The sequence below is a fragment of the Myotis daubentonii genome, chromosome 7 (assembly GCF_963259705.1).
Source record: "Myotis daubentonii chromosome 7, mMyoDau2.1, whole genome shotgun sequence".
Taxonomy (NCBI): Eukaryota; Metazoa; Chordata; class Mammalia; order Chiroptera; family Vespertilionidae; genus Myotis; species Myotis daubentonii.
This window is the reverse complement of record NC_081846.1, coordinates 5,947,905-5,963,937: the sequence shown is the minus strand read 5'-3', so window position 1 is coordinate 5,963,937 and position 16,033 is coordinate 5,947,905. Positions and strand designations below refer to the sequence as shown.

Here is a 16,033-nt window from a genome sequence, read left to right as displayed (position 1 = left end):
TTTAAAGGTTTGTGAAATTTGTTATAAAGGAAAAAACTAGTTTCCTGTTTTGATGGCCTATACTGCTTTTCCTTTTTCTACTGCGTCCTGTTTTTCCTCTTATGATGATGAAAATGCACTAGTGACAATGTCCTTTTGATATAAAACACGAACCCATGGTATTTTTTCCATTCTTAGGGTAGGCACTACATAGACAAGGGCTGACATTTTTATCCAAAGTACTTCTCTGGGCTAATGCTAAATTTGTGGCGTGCCCAACATTTTTTAAAACTTGATTAAAAAGTTTGACAACCAAGCTTTGATTTCACTGAGTCACGTGCTGTGAACATGTGGCAGGAGGCTGTGGAGAAAGTGCCCCTCAAGGATTTTAGTCTGGCAGGGTAAAGAGGATGTGTTTACGTAATTTTAAGTTAGAAAATGCAAGAGAGGCAGAAAAAAACTCTGTGGGTTATTGCATGAGTAAGAGAATGGCGACAGAAGGACAACTACCGCCGTGAGGCCCCGTAGAGACCATTAAGCCTCACTCTGGGGGTAACCAGGTACCAGGGGGGAAAACAAAGGAGTCCCTCAACCATGGAAGAACTGAGATGAATTAAGTAGCCCTTTGGTTCCTTATGTCATTTAATGGTCACAGTAAACCCACGAGGTAGGATTGTTTAGTACTTCCAAGTTCACATACAAAAAGATTCAGATAACCAAACTCGGTAAGGATGGGCCAGGGTGTGAAACCTTAAGTCTTACTCCAAAGCTGAGGGAAGGAGGGAATAGAATAGGATAACTTCTCTTTCAAAGCAAATTATCATTCCCATTAATTTCCCTTGTATATACCACCTATGGCCTATATTCTCCCTAAGTCAGCCACCCCCGCAGTAGTACTGGAGTAGTGGTACTTGCGTACTAAACTTGAAGCCTCTTAAAATACTTCAAATTAGGATCAGCGGTTCTCAACCTGTGGGTCGCGACCCCTTTGGCGGTGGAACGACCCTTTCACAGGGGTTGCCTAAGACCGTCCTGCATATCAGATATTTACATGACGGTTCATCACAGTAGCAACATGACAGTTAGGAAGTAGCAACGAAAATAATTTTATGGTTGGGGCACAACATGAGGAACTGTAAAGGGCCAGAAGGTTGAGAACCACTGAATTAGGTGCTCAAAAAAGGTGAAGACCTGCATTTCGTCCTTAAGCTGTTGGTAGAGTGACTATGACTTGTTAAGAGGAAGTACCGGGTGACACGCAGTACATTGTCGCTCCCGCCTCATCAGAAAGCCCCTCATGCACAGGGCTTCTCCACCAGGGGCCCGGGCATTGAATGCAGGTTCGTCAACGTTGACAGGGAAGAAAACCACTTTTCTTTTAGTGAACCTCTGAAACTTAGCTCTTCATTTATGACTATAAGCAAAAAATCACAGGACCTGACAGTGATCACTAGAAATCAAATTAACTCCTCGAAGATCACTGACAGCCCTTGAGGTACGTGTGCAATTGGCCATTAGACCTGCTGCTTCTGTTCATGCTTCCCGGGCACATGCATCACTTCCTCAAATGTAACAGCCATGACTCTATTTCAGCACCACCGGTCTGTTCTAGCCCTAGGCGTTTTGTACATTTAAAAACATCGTTCGTGGTTCACCCCTCAAAAAAAAACAAAACAAAACAAAAAACAGGGGCGGCCACTGTTTCGTCTACGGTCCGAGGGCCCAGGACCCAGTTACCGATACAATGTACTCCTCTCCCTCCCAGCGCAGGGCCGGGCCTGGACCGTCTGGTCGGGGCCCCCAGGGTCTTGAACGAGGGACAGAGAGCATTCAAGATTTCTGCAAAAATAATCATGATTTGTGCAAAAATAGTCGGACGTGTGCGACAGGAAGTCCTACTATAAAGCAGCCCCAACCTGAGGCCTTGGGTGGTCCCCCGACACGAACCACGTGCCACCCGCCACCGGGCAGCACCGGAACCCCGGGCCGGACCGGGCGGCGGGAGGCGTTGCGTGAGCTCAGAAAGGCTGCAGAGCCGCTCGACCTGCCCCTTTTCTACAAGACGCTGTGCTCTGAAGTCACTCCATGCGCTCCCAGGCCCGGGGCGCGGGGGGCAGCCTCCTCCCCCTCCTCGCCGGGCGCGGGGCGGCCATGCGGGCGGCGCCCACGTGAACCCGCAGGAGCCGGCGGGAGGCCGTCCACGTCACGGCCCTGCGCCCCGCCGGCTCAGCCGGGGAACCCGGGGTTGGGGGGCCCGGACAGCGACATAAGTCGGGCAGGTCCCCAGATCCGGGGAGGGGTCCCCGGGGCCCCCCACCCCCTGCCCCGCCGGGCCCAGGGCGCTCGGGCCGAGGCGCTCGCAGGAACAAAGCCGGGCCGCGGCCCCCCGCCCCGCGGACCCCGAGTGCCCGGCCCCAGGGACCCCACAGGCCTCGGGGTGACGCCCCGGCGGCCCGGCGGCGGCTCCGGGGGGAACAAGTCCCCGCGAGGCCTCCCGCGGTCCCGGCGCCGAGGCCGCGTCCGTTAGCCTCCCGGGGCCGGAACTGCGGGGCCCCGGCTGCACCCCGGCCACCCCCCCCCCCCCGGGCCCGGCAGACACGGGGGGACCGGAGGGAGGTCGGGGGACGGGGAGGGAGCACGGGGCGCCGGATGCCATCTGCCTTCACCCCGCCGAGACCCGCCCGCCCGCGCCCCCCGCGCGCAGCCCCCCAACCGCCGCCCGCCCAGCGGCCCCTCCCGGCCCCGAGGAGGCTCCGTGGGGCGCGGGTCCCTCCCGCCCGCGAGGCCCAGGCCGCCGCCCGCCCCGCGCGCACACGAGGGCCGCGGCGCCCCACGCGCTGCCCCACGCGCCCCGCCAGCTCGCCGCCGCCGCCCGCGCCGCCGCGGAGACCCCGCGCCCGGCCCCCGAGGTCCCGCCGCCGCGATGCCCCGCGCCCGGGCTCCCGGGCCGCCCGTCCGTGGCGGGCTCGCCGGCTCCGCCGCGCTCGGGGCCGGTTCTGGGGGAGGGAATGTAAACAAATCGGGGTTTTATAGTTACCTCACCCTCGAGTGCCGTGTGCATCTCCTCTCCGCTCGGTACCAAAAGCCCGGCGGCGCCCCGGCGCGTATTCACAGCGCCCGCTGCGCCAGCGGCGCACGGAGCCCAGCCGGCCCCTGCGCAGCCGCGCCCCGCCCGCCCCTGCGCGCTGCGCTCCCGGCGTAAGGCGCCCCGGCCGCTCAGGGCGCTGCGCTCCCGGCGTAACGCGCCCCGGCGGCTCAGGGCGCTGCGCTCCCGGCGTAACGCGCCCCGGCGGCTCAGGGCGCTGCGCTGCTGGCGGAGGGCCCGGCGGGACGGAGTCTACGCCAACGGCGCAGCGGGGCTCGGCGCTCGTTTTGTTCCGAGAAAGGAGGACGCGGAGGAGTTGGGCGGCCAACGGCGCATGCGTGGGGCCCCCTCCGCCGCCCGCCAGCCTTTCCCCCGGGTTTGCACGTCGGTTGCAGTGGCCTTGGGGGGCGGGGGCCGGATGAGTCATGAACCCCCCCGAGCGCAGATCCTTTACGCAAAAGGATTCAGCTTGACAAATGAGGGTGTTTATCTCCGGGAGTTAAAGGGATCTTTGAGTCTCAGGGCAAAAAGCGAATATTCATTTGGTCCTAGGTGCGAGGTCTGTTGCATAGTCTCCTCCCCCCCCCCCCCCCCCCCCCGCGCCCACATCCAATCATTTCTCCTAAGTCGGCCTTCGGAGCCTAAAAGACAAGGTTGGGTGCAGAGAGCATGTGACGCACTTGGAAAATCCTTGAGGCCTTTGACAACCTTCCAAGTTGTTTGTTCACACCCCACCAATGGCAGCAGCTCCCGACCCAGCGAGCAAGGCCAGGGACCCAGCTACCCAGCTGCATCGTGTTCATTCTTGCTCCCATTCCTTCGCTCACCCCGGACTGCCGCCTGGCAGGCCTCCTCCCTCCCCTCCCCTCCCCTTGAGCAAGTCAAGACCCATCCTTCCCTCCAAGGTGGCTCCTGGCACCTTGGCTTAGTGCAGCGGTTCTCAACCTGTGGGTCGCGACCTTTTTGGGGGTTGAATGACCCTTTCACAGGGGTCGCCTAAGACCATCGGAAAACACATATATAATTACATATTGTTTTTGTGGCTCATCACTATGCTTCAATTATGTTCAATTTGTAACAATGAAAATACATCCTGCAGATCAGATATTTACATGACGATTCATAACAGTAGCAAAATTACAGTTATGAAGTAGCAACGAAAATAATTTTATGGTTGGGGGTCACCACAACATGAGGAACTGTATTAAAGGGTCGCGGCATTAGGAAGGTTGAGAACCACTGCCTTAGCGCCTCTGCTCTGCCCCCTGGCATCTCCTGCACCTCCATGGCGAGGCCTGTCTGCGTTCTGCCTGGTGCCAGGTTCTGTATGCAGCCAGCACTGACTTCACAGCGTCCTGGGGGTGCCTTGCTGGTGTCCAGTAGAGTGGGTAACCCATCATCCATAGTCACAGCAAGGTTTGCTGTGTGCCGGGCACTTCCCAAGCACGTTACATGCCCATTCATGTCGTCCTCCACAGCGAGGTGGGTATTATTGTCCTACCGCCCCCCCCCCCGCAAGGAAACCGAGGCTCAGGAAGCAGGGTAACTGCCCGAGATCACAGAACAGCGAGGGAGGGAACTGGGATCCAGCACCCTTAGCATGGCTCCCGGTTCTTGCTGCGCTGGAAGTCTGCCTCCGGGAAGGAAGGGTGTTGGACCTGGTTTTGTTTCTCTACAAGGACCATCGTCCAGGTGCTTAGTCAACGCCTCCTGACGGCCAGGACGCCAAGCTGCTCGGGCCCTTTTCTGCTGGTTCGGAAAAGCTTCCTTCCCATCAGTTCCCATGGCTGCTCCTCGCAAGGGGAGAAGACCTGAGGTGTTCGGGGGAGAGCGCGAGGCCTCCGTTCAAGTCTCACCGCTGTCACTCCCCGGGGGACAGGGACCATGATCCTCAGACTCATGGGTAAAGTAAGGGAATCAGTGTAAATTTATGCTAAATCTAAGGCTTAGATTGAATAACATAAAAACTAAAAGTCTGTAGATGGCATAAAATCAATACAGTACACATACTATATTTCTATCAATACCTTACATCCTTTGGGCCCAAAGCATCAAATGCTCCCAAATGACCGTGATATTTTAAGGCGCATAATTATTCTCTTGAAGGCATTAGTATCACCTTCAAGACACCGTATATGCAATATCTGTCTTCTGAAGGCCAGTGAGACAAAGCACTTACGTCCCTCACATTCGAGGGTATCCACCTTGATGTTGAGCGCTGTATTTACAAGGCTACTGTTCAGCTGGCTCAGGTGCAGATGAACTGAGGGGTCAAATATTGAAGTGCTCCATACATGTTAGTCAGCGGCTGCAGCTCCCACTGGAATTGCCCCAGGATTCCTGCCCCGGTACCCCCCTTTCTCTGGGGGTTCCCCCGACCTCCCACACTGCAGGAACCAAAGGCTCAGGTGGAAACCCGGAGGGCCCCACTCTTATAAAGACCCCCCCATCCTAATTGGCTGTCGCCTATGCTTTCCTAGTTGTTATCTATATTTAGTCTTATCCCTGCATAAAACGAGGGTAAGCTATTTGAAAACAGAGCACGTCTCCTTATCACTTTATACATGCGGATTAGGGAAGGGCTCAGAACAGAATGGCCCGGCAGGGTAAGTGATCGAGCTGCAAACTAGTACAGTTACATTTCCTAGTGGGAATAAGTTTCAGGCAGCGACCTGAAGGCTTACTCAGCAGTCGCTGCTGAGCTAAACCATGCGGAGTGCAGCAGAAGTATCACTGCAGTGCATACTTTATCTTTATTTTCCATACAAGACGTGTCAGGGAACGGACTTTTTAATATGTCAGAATCTAAAGGGGTCGGACAGGAAGCTCCTCTGAACGGAGGCCCTGCGACTGCGGAGAGCGTTGGATGACGTGTGAACGGGTTGCCTTTCCTTCGTGCTGCTTACTCACCGGCTTCGGCTTCGGTCGCAGCTTTACTTGGCATACCTAAAACTCCCCGAGGCAGGACAGAATACGTCCCAGGGCCGTTTTCATCTCTCGGGATTAGAAAAGAGCCTGCTACAATAAGTAAAGCAAATAAGAGCCTCATGCCTCAATCTTTGGATGAAACTAAAGGAAGTCCATGTCATAACATGTTTTTTTCCCTCCATTAGAGGAGAAGATTGTCATCATTCACAGCAAAGTTAAGAGCCTTTAATTAAATGTATAAAGAACATGACTGATTCTAAGAAATCAGATCTTTCTAAGTCAATTATTCTTTCCATAAATCAAGCTTAGTAATAACCAAAGATTAAAAAATAAATAAATAAAACCCCCGTAACTTCATGTTCGGTTTAAACTGATTTTCACACATGGCCAAAAGAAGTTCAGTTCAGACGAGGTTATGATTAGAGGCAAGCGTAACAAGAAAGACTAAATTATATTAATATACAGCCCTGAGGTGATGGGTAGTAATTACCAGAAATAGGTGTTAAAAGATTGGGAAAAGAAGACCTGGGGAAGATGTTCTAAGCACAGGCCTCGCCCAGCTGGTGTTGCTCAGTGGTCGAGCATCCATCCATGAACCAAGAGGTCATGGTTCGATTCCCGGGTTGTGGGCTCATGCAGGAGGCAGCGGATGGGTGTTGTTTCTCTCTCTCATCTATGTTTCTGTCTTTCTATCCCTCTCCCTGCCTCTCTCTCTAGAAGAATCAATTAAAACACACACACACTCACACTCACACAAAACATTTAAACATAGGCCTCCGAATTAACTACCTGATCACTTTTAGAGACCGTATTTTCAGCCTGGAAATGGAAGCCAGCTCTACGTCTGAAGCCAGAGAAATGCGCAAGATACATCCCAGGCCTGTGTTTTGAGGAACTGTATTAAAGGGTCCGGGGGTTCCCCAGATTTAATCTACAGACTTTTAGTTTTTATGTTATTAAATCTGGGGAACCCCCAGACCCTTTAATACAGTTCCTCATATTTACCTGTGGTACTGTAAGACAGGTAACATGTCACACCCATGGTCAGGAGGGGAAGGGGGCCCATTGGGCAGTTCTTTTCTGACCCCTTGAGAAGTTACGGCCCCACCGTCTCATCTAAAGACTTGCCATTCCTGGCCCCGGCCAGGATGCTCAGTTGGTTAGAGCATCATCCCCATAGGCTACGGTTGCTGGTTGCTGGTTCGATCCCCAGTCAGGGCACATACCCTGACCAACCAATGAATGTATAGATAAGTGGAACAACAAATCAGTGTCTCCCTCTCTCTGTCGAATCAATAAGTAAAAATAAAAATAAGAAGACTTGCCCTTCCTAACATGAAGATACCTAGGCCTTGAGCGCTTGAGCTTGTGTATGGAAGTTCAGATCACAGGAGGAACTGACAAGGCCACTGTCTTCCACGGGGCCCGCGGCTTTGCGGAGGCTACAGGAGGGCGGGGAGCGAGGCACTGCCCCCACCCTGTGAGAGAGAGACCAGTGTGACTGATCTGCCTGTCAAGTGAGACCACGCTGAGTTTAAGCAACAAAATGAGTTTCTGGCTATCTGAGTTTCAGGCTGTCTGCAGAAACAAAAATAGATTGGAGAAATGAAACAATTAAAACAACACTTCAAGCGGCTCCCCAGCCCTGGGAGAAAAGTTAACTTCTATGTGACTTGCTTCGATGATGCTAGCATTAGTCGAGCCAAGCCCCTTACTTTCAACCCATCCTAATGCAATCCAAAGGCCTTGACCGCCAGACATCCCTGCTGGGAGAAAGACGACAGGGAGAGGCTTGCGACCTCCGATTCACCAGGGCAAATCCTTTCAAAACCAGACGTGAGGCCCAGCGCAGGAGAAAGGGGAGACCCGCTCAGGAGAAGGAAAAGAGGCAGGAAGCTCCGAGCTGGAGCCAGGGACACAGGCCACACATTAGCCTGTGTGTGGGTGCCCGGAACCCCAAACCTGCACTGTGCTCACCGATCCCTGGAAATCCCCACATTTAGAACTTTATTCCCGGCCTTGCAACCCAAGGCAGTTGGACCCTGAGGGGAGTTACCACCGTTTTATTATTTGTTTAAACTGCGGTGAGAGCATTGCTTTCAGGTCTTTAATGAAGAGGAGGCTTTAAGAAGGGAGATCACCTGGATTTCTCACAGCCGTGCAAAGGGACAGAGGGGAAACCAGGCACATAGCCGCTCACAGGGACTAAATGAGCAGCAGGAGGCTTGGTACGCAGCCCTCGGCAACCAACTTTCTGAACCTTAACTTCCAGTCCAAAGGAACAGAAACAAAGGGACATCGATATCCACATGAATAATGCAAATTTGTGGGTGGTTACACTTTAAAGCAGCGGTTCTCAACCTGTGGGTCACGACCCCTTTGGCGGTCGAATGACCCTTTCACAGGGGTCGCCGAAGACCATCCTGCATATCAGATATTTACATGATGATTCATAACAGTAGCAACATTACAGTTATGAAGTAGCAACGGAAATAATTTTATGGTTGGGTCACAGCATGAGGAACTGTATTTAAAGGGCCAGAAGGTTGAGAACCACTGCTTTAAAGAATAGTACCAGCATGGAAGTGAATTAGCAATAAGTCACCATGTAACCATTTCTAAAAACAGGTTCATGGCTGGGGGAAGGTCAATTGGGGAAAAAAAGGAGACATATGCACTACTACTTGTAATACTTTAAACAATAATAAAAAAAAAAAACCAACAAAACAAAAAAAACACCCCAGGTTCACTTCCTTAATTGGTTAAAATTAACTCATTTTTAAAAAATTCATCTTAAAATGTCATCACATGAGAGCAAATTTCAAAGCTTGCCTAGGACTGCCAAGATAATTAATAACGAGACCCATCCCACAACTGACACTTATATGAAAACAATCAAATGCATCTTTTGAAATCAAGACATGCTTGGTTTATCTTAACGAGTACTGCTTAACTTTATTTTTTTAAAAATCTGATAGCAATGATACGGCAAAATTCCAAATATTAGGAAAGGCAATAAAGTAATTGTAAAAAGAAGAGTCGCTTGTAAGGATTTCTGAATTTTTCTTGCACTGTTTCTAAGTACTATCTTATTTTTACTAAAATCCTAACATTGCTTTACAGAATTCCATGCACCACCTCTCCTTACCAGCACACAGCTTTACAGAAGTTTTAGAAACTTCATGTTTTTTGAGGAACAATTCTGGCAGTGCCCAGCAGTTAGCAGCCTACTGTGCTTGGCTCCATTTCTCCCAGGTGACCTCACCTACAGCCTCCAGTGACTTCATTACCCTCAAGTTTCATTCCAATTACAATGACAGTTGCTTTCTCCAAGCAGTTCTGTTTCAGTCTTTTTTTTTTCCCCCCACCGGAAACACAGGAAGGTGTGTGGTTTAAAATATGCCAAGCACCATTTAACATGCTTTAAACGCTGTAACCCATTTTGTTCCTATGACAGCCCTGCAAGGTGGGTATTCCTATGCCCATTTCATAGATGGAAACACTGAGGTGGTGACAGAGCAGGACACCAGTCCAGGCAGTCTGGCTCTAAAGGGGATGGATGCTCTTAACCCTTGCCTTACTTTACCTCTTATTATCAAGACTCGGTGCAGGTTCCAGTTTTTGTGAGGATATCTACATTACTTTCTCTGCAAATGTCAATTAAAACACACACACACACACACACACACACACACACACACACACACCAGTAGAACCATAAACTGGTGGCTTCCCCATCCACAAATGTCGCAGTTCAGTGGACATTTTAAATGGAACAAAGAATGTAACAGAAACATTTCAAGTTACTTGTAAGGTGAGCCTTTGTTCTCTCTTGCTTTGTCTTTCAGCTCCACTAGATTGAGTCAATTCCAAGAGAGATGTGTACTCTAGCCTCTCAAATTAGAATGATAATGAGTCAGTCTGGTTACACATTTAGTTGAAAGCTTTTTCCTCTAGACGGTGATTTGATGTAGTTGATGAAGTATTTGTTTTTACCCGGAAGGTTGCATTAAAAGTTAGAATCGGGTGTACGTCAACGACTTTGATCCCAGTCATGTAAATACGAGTGACGAAGGTGCTAATCAATGAAGAATGGGCCAGGTGCAGGCAAAGCGATTCCAGCAGATTTAAAGTGCAAGTCATTTAGGGATTAAAGGTTCATTTCGGCCCTTAGATTTATATGAATCTATTTCCTCCGCAAGTCAAACATTAAGGAATGGAAACGTCTTCAAGCAAAAAGTTTGTGTTCCTTTTATGTGCAAGGAGAAGAAACTACAATTCTTGCGCTTATGTGGCTCACAGTCCAGTCGGGGAAGTAATTAAAGAGGCAATTGCAGTACGGAGTGGCAGGGGCTATGGCAGAGGCAGGTGTGGTTGCTATGGCAGCAAAGGAAGTGACGTCCAAGGTCTGACGTGCAGGGTGAGTGGGAGAGCCGGGGAAAGAGCAGGGGGCAGAGCAACCCAAGCAGAGGCATGAAGTGGGTGGAAATGTGGTTCTCATTTGGGGAACCGGAACCACACCGGGTGGGCGCCTGTTAGAGACGAGGCGCTTGCAGAAAGCCGGCCCCGGTGTGCCACGTATGAGTCTACAGTCTACACCTACCCTGCCGGCAGGAAGGGCAGAGGGGGGTTTAAGCAGGCAAGTGGCATGACCACGAGCAGGAAGGGAAGCGGGTACTATGGCCAGTGTGGTAGGCAGCGTAGTGCTCCTCCGCCCCTCACCCCAAAGAGGCCGCCTTGTAATCCCTGGGAGAGTGGATGAGACCTCTGAGGACAGCACTGTAAGAAAACACATTTGCATTGTTTGGAGCTGCCAAGTGTGCGGTCCTGTGTGACTGCAGCCATAGAAAACTAACGCAAGTGAGAAGCTGTTACAGCAATAACCCATGTGTGAAGTGACCAGGGATGAAGCAGGAGTGGGTGGACGTGAGAGGTGTCAAGGAGACAGAATCAAACTGAAACCCCAACTGTATTATCGTACTAGCTGTAGACTTCAGCGACGCTTCTTCGTCATTCAGCTCTGTTTGAAATTCCCACAGAATGAGGTATTGGCAGGGTGTTTGTTTGTTTTAATTTGCTTTTCTCAAGGTAATACATTAACATGAGCTTAAGCATTCAAACGGAGCCTGGCTGGTGTGGCTCAGGAGTTGAATGTCATCCCCTGCACCAAGAGGTCACCTGTTCAATTCCTGGTCAGGGCACACGCCCAGGCTGCGGGCTCTGTCAGCAGTAGGGGGTGTGCAGGAAGCAGCTGGTCAAGGATTCTCTCTCGTCATTGATGTTTCTCTCTCTCTCTCCCTCTCCCTTCCTCTCTGAAATCAATAAAAATATTTTTTAAAAGCAAGATTAAAATAAAGAATTATTGATATAAGGTATATGAAAAAGTAATCAGGAATATGTAATAGAATAAAATGCAAAAGAAGACTTCATCCAACCCCAACCTACCACAGGTTGGTACTTTTTTTTTTTTTTTCAAACCATCAGTAATCTGCTACAGTTTTTCTGCATAATGGCTTATCCATTACCATAATTAGTTGAAAAGGTCATAGTATAACTAAACATAATTTGACTGATTTGAATGTACAGGAGCAACCACAACAACATTCCAATTAAGCAATAAAAAGGCTATACCTTCCCTTTGCTTTAAGGCTGCAGGCTGACCTTCTGCTATCTTAAGATATGTAAATAAAACCCTGTGTTATTCTTTCTTATCTAGCCTTTTTTTTTTTTTTTAAACAGCTTAAAAGGAGGCTGCTTGGAGGGAGAAGGAAATGCCTGCCTGGCACCAGTCACAAAAGTCCAGGTATCCACAATAAAACAACAAATTTCTGTTGGGAGGGAGGGACGGAGGGAGGGAGGGAGAGAGAGAGAGAGAGAGAGAGAGAGAGAGAGAGAATATGCCTAAACTAGGAAAGAAAACCTTGGGAAGTGACACTCCCTCAGCCACTCATCCTCCTGGGAAAGATGCCCACAGGCTTTTCCCTGGCTCTTTGTTCTGTTTCCTCTCTCCCTCTTTATAAAGACCTCTGCCTACACTGAGATGTTGGGATGGGTTTTTGAGGACTGGTAAAAGTTCCCCATCTTCTCCAGACACGGGCACTCAAATAAACCTCTTTCCTTTTACCAGCCCCTGTCATGATGTTGTGGCAGGCAGCAGAATCCAGATGTCCGGTTACACAAGCACAATATTATTTAATAACTGTATTCTATGAAGCAGGCACAGAGAGTCTATGGTTTCACATGATTAAATCCACCCACACAATATAAATGGAATAACGAAGGACAGGCTCAGAAAAAGAACATGCACGTCTCAGAATTTCCCAAGGGAACATTCCCGCACTCCATTTTCTGCTTCCTTCTCCTTATAATCAAAATTGCTAAAAAGACTTTTTTTTTTTTACTCACACACACATTCACTCAACCCACTTTCTCAACTCACTTTGAAACTTGGCTTCCATCCTGACAGGGTCATCCAAATAGTCACCAGTGGCATGAGTGACGAAATCCAGGGGCCCCTTTCAACTGGCATTCTATTCTGTTTCTCTGCTCCTTTTCTGGTAAGCAGTTCGGCAGACAGGAGCAGAGCAAGGACTAGGCAATAGGCCAGGTCCAGAAGGTCACCAGGGCAGAAAGCCCCGGGTGCCTGGCGAAGGACAATGGTAAGTTGGAACTTCCCTCCAGGGTGACCTTTCCTTCCCTAGCCTATCACTCACTGGTCATGCGATTTGGACCCCCTGACCTTTCCTCCCTGGAGATAACATCTAGGCCTCGGTTGTATGTCAGCTCCAGGCCCAGAGAAGCTGCAAAACCAGCCAAGGATGCTGACCTCAGGACCAGCTGCATTGGATAATGACCCCGTGCCCTGGTTCCAACCGTCCATCAGTGGAGACCTAGACCCTGAAAAGACACACCTGGAAAGCTGCTGCGTATTCCCCTGGGATCTTCCCCTGGCACCTCCCTAGGAGGCCCCAGTGCGCTCTTCCTCCGAGGAGGACAACTGTGCCCTTCCCCTTCCCTGCCCCATCCCCATCCCCCCAGGTGGGCTACCATTACCGTCCTTACTCCCAAGCTTCTAGGGCCCTTCCTCTGCCTCTATGAAACTTGTTTCCTACGCCCATTTCTTGGACAACTTCTACCTCTGTGATTTTCCAAATCAATGTTCTCTGACAGTTGGAGTCTTGGCTCTGAATTCATTCCTAGTTGGAACTCAAGGACCGAGGTTGCTACCGGTCCAACCCCCAGCAGTCTACCACCTGGTGCCTTTCTAGCCCCTACAACACCTTTGAGGCAGCTAACCACTTCCTTCTTCAAATACGCAGGAAATCTGATGGGTTTATTGGCACCTTTAAGAAGACACGCAGCTTGAGAAGTAGCCGAAGAATGGTGCCTTCCTCCCACGCGGACTGCCCCATCCAGTAAGACACCTGCGTAGCTGTCCCACCTCCAGCCCAGCTCCCCCTCCACTCTCAGAGCAGATAGCACTCTTCCGATTTTTATTTTTCCATTCATCTCTCTAGGCCAGTGATGGCGAACCTATGACAGACGTGTCAGAGGTGACACAGGAACTCATTTTTTTTGGTTGATTCTTCTTTGTTAAATGGCATTTAAATATATAAAATAAATATCAAAAATATAAGTCTTTGTTTTACTATGGTTGCAAATATCAAAAAATTTCTAGATGTGGCATGGCACCAGAGTTAAGTTAGGGTTTTTCAAAATGCTGACACGCCGAGCTCAAAAGGTTCGCCATCACTGCAGTCTAGTAGCTCCTTTCCTATCCTTTTCAAAGGATCTTGTCTTCTAAATGTCCCTGTGTGCAGGCCATTTCTTGAGTCATCTTATTTATCATTCCACACCAGGGCTTGAGAAGGAGTGTCTTTAAGAATCCCTGGCATCAGAGCCTCTCGGGTGCAGTTTTCAGCCCTCACCCTATCGAACCAGCATCTTGGGGAGAAAGACCCACATTTTGCATTTTAGATCACCTCCCAGGCAATTCCATTTAAAAGCTCAGGACTGAGAACTACCATCCTACCCATTCACCCTAAGTCATATTAGCCAGCCCCATGGCCTCAGTTACTATTTTTATGTGGGTGACGTCTACCTCTCTGTTTTCAAATAGGAACATCGCACTCGATGCCTCACGGCCAATCCTTATCACGTAAGAGTCCCCAACTGACCGCATCTCCCAATCCAGCCATTCTTTCTCTTGTTCCTCCCAGCTTTGAAAACGGTTCTACTGTCCTCCCAGGAGGGGGGGAAGGGCAGAAGCGAGGTAGTCATTCTTGTCTCCTGCGTAAATTCGTTCTCTCCTTAAACGACTCTGGACTCCTGCTTCTCACCACCCCCGCGTCACTCCCCTAGTGAACCGTATTATAACATGCTGCTTGGAACGTGATTGGCCTCTGGTCCATCTATTCTCCACAATCAAAGTTGAAGTTACCGATTATTCCTACGCATAAACTTTTCCAAGTCTCCCACTGCCCTTTGGTGAAATAACTTGGTCAACAAACAAGGTCCTGCCCTATCTGCTCTCCTGTTGTCTTGGTAGATTTACCTCATGACTTTCCTTGGCAACGATGCTGTCCAGTGTGGTAGGCATGACTCTCTCGCGGCTACTGAGCACTTAAAATCTGGCTAGACTAGACCAACCTGCGACATGCTATCTATGTGTGTAACTCACACATTGGATTTCTCAAACGCGGTGCAAAAAATGTAAAAACTATAGCCCTTCGTATTGATTACGTGCTATGATCTTAAATATATTGGATTAAATAAAAATAATATTAAAATTAATTTTACCTGCTTGTTTTTACATTTTTTAAAATGTATTTTATTCGTTTTTTACAGAGAGGAAGGAAGAGGGATAGAGAGTCAGAAACATCCATGAGAGAAAAACATCAATCAGCTGCCTCCTGCACACCCCCTTACTAGGGATGTGCCCACAACCAAGGTACATGCCCTTGACCAGAATCGAACCTGGGACCCTTGAGTCCGCAGGCCAACGCTCGCTCTATCCACTGTGCCAAACCAGTTAGGGCTGTTTTTACATTCTTAATGTGGCCACTAAAACTGTTGAAATGACGTAGGCGGGTCTGCACTATACTTCTGCAGCTTGAAAATTCTATGGTCCAGCTCCCTAAAGGACCTGTTACTCCTTCGGACGGTTTTTCCTGGCTCCCAGCGCCGCCTCTCCTCTGCACCCTCCCCCTTCCTTCTTCGGGGTGTCTCCCACTTGTTCTTGAGGACGGAGTGTAGTTACCAGCTCCGAGGAGCTTCCCTTCCCCTTTCTCTTCCCACACCAGTTCAGAGTTAGCTTGCACACACAGCACCCAGCTTGCAGCGCACCAACTGGCAGCCTACTTGTCTACCCCCAACCTATGCCTCTATACTCACCAACTGCTCCTTAGCGCGCCTCTGACTCGTTCCCTGTAGTATCCTCAGCACCTGGCCTGTCATTCTTTCTCTTGTTGGTACAAAGCACATTCGCACAAAGTAGATATGGAGCCAATACTAGTAGGAAGGCCGCTGGAAATGACTTCCCGGGACCGAAACCATGAAACATGGCTGTGGGAGGAGTTAAGAACTAATATTGCCTCTTCATCTCTCACCTGTCCATACCTATCAAACAACACCGACAACCCTCTCTTGCACCCTTTGCCCCCTATAAGGTTGTAAAACATCATCAGTTAATTCAAACGAGGAAAGGGTCAGAGAACAAAATGAACACAATTTGTGTCTTCTGAGTATATTTAAGTCCTGCTAGAAGATGTTCACGGTGAGAAAAATTACCTGTTCATTGGAAAAGATCTTTACAGCATTTCTGAAGATCAAGTCTTTCTTTGCGGGAATTTAAGTGAGACCTAAAATCAAGTCCTTTTTCTCGATGACCCTACACTGCTGGCATTCTCAGAGAAGTTCCGAGAACATCAAAAATCCTGGCGTGCTCACATTATAATTACCATTTTACCACATTCCTGTTACAAGAAAAAAAAAAAGTGTATGGGAAATATAAAAGCAATAAGAACAGACAGCAACTATGTT

At 49.6% G+C, this 16,033-nt stretch overlaps 1 protein-coding gene across 3 annotated transcripts in view; it reads right to left on the bottom strand.

Moving 5' to 3' along the window:
* The window catches only part of SLC39A10 (solute carrier family 39 member 10), a 45,746-nt gene extending 30,206 nt beyond the window's left edge, over positions 1–15,540 (bottom strand). Inside the window, exon 1 of one of the 3 annotated variants that reach the window (XM_059702609.1) lies at positions 15,386–15,540. Coding sequence is in view for 1 of the 3 variants with exons in the window: in XM_059702606.1 (XP_059558589.1) it covers positions 3,022–3,040 (19 nt within the window). In the remaining 2 variants the exon portion in view is untranslated. Of the gene's footprint in view, positions 1–3,016; positions 3,171–15,385 lie in introns of those variants that run through there. The other 2 variants (XM_059702607.1, XM_059702606.1) reach the window with 2 other exon arrangements.
* Positions 15,541–16,033: the final 493 nt, after the last annotated feature.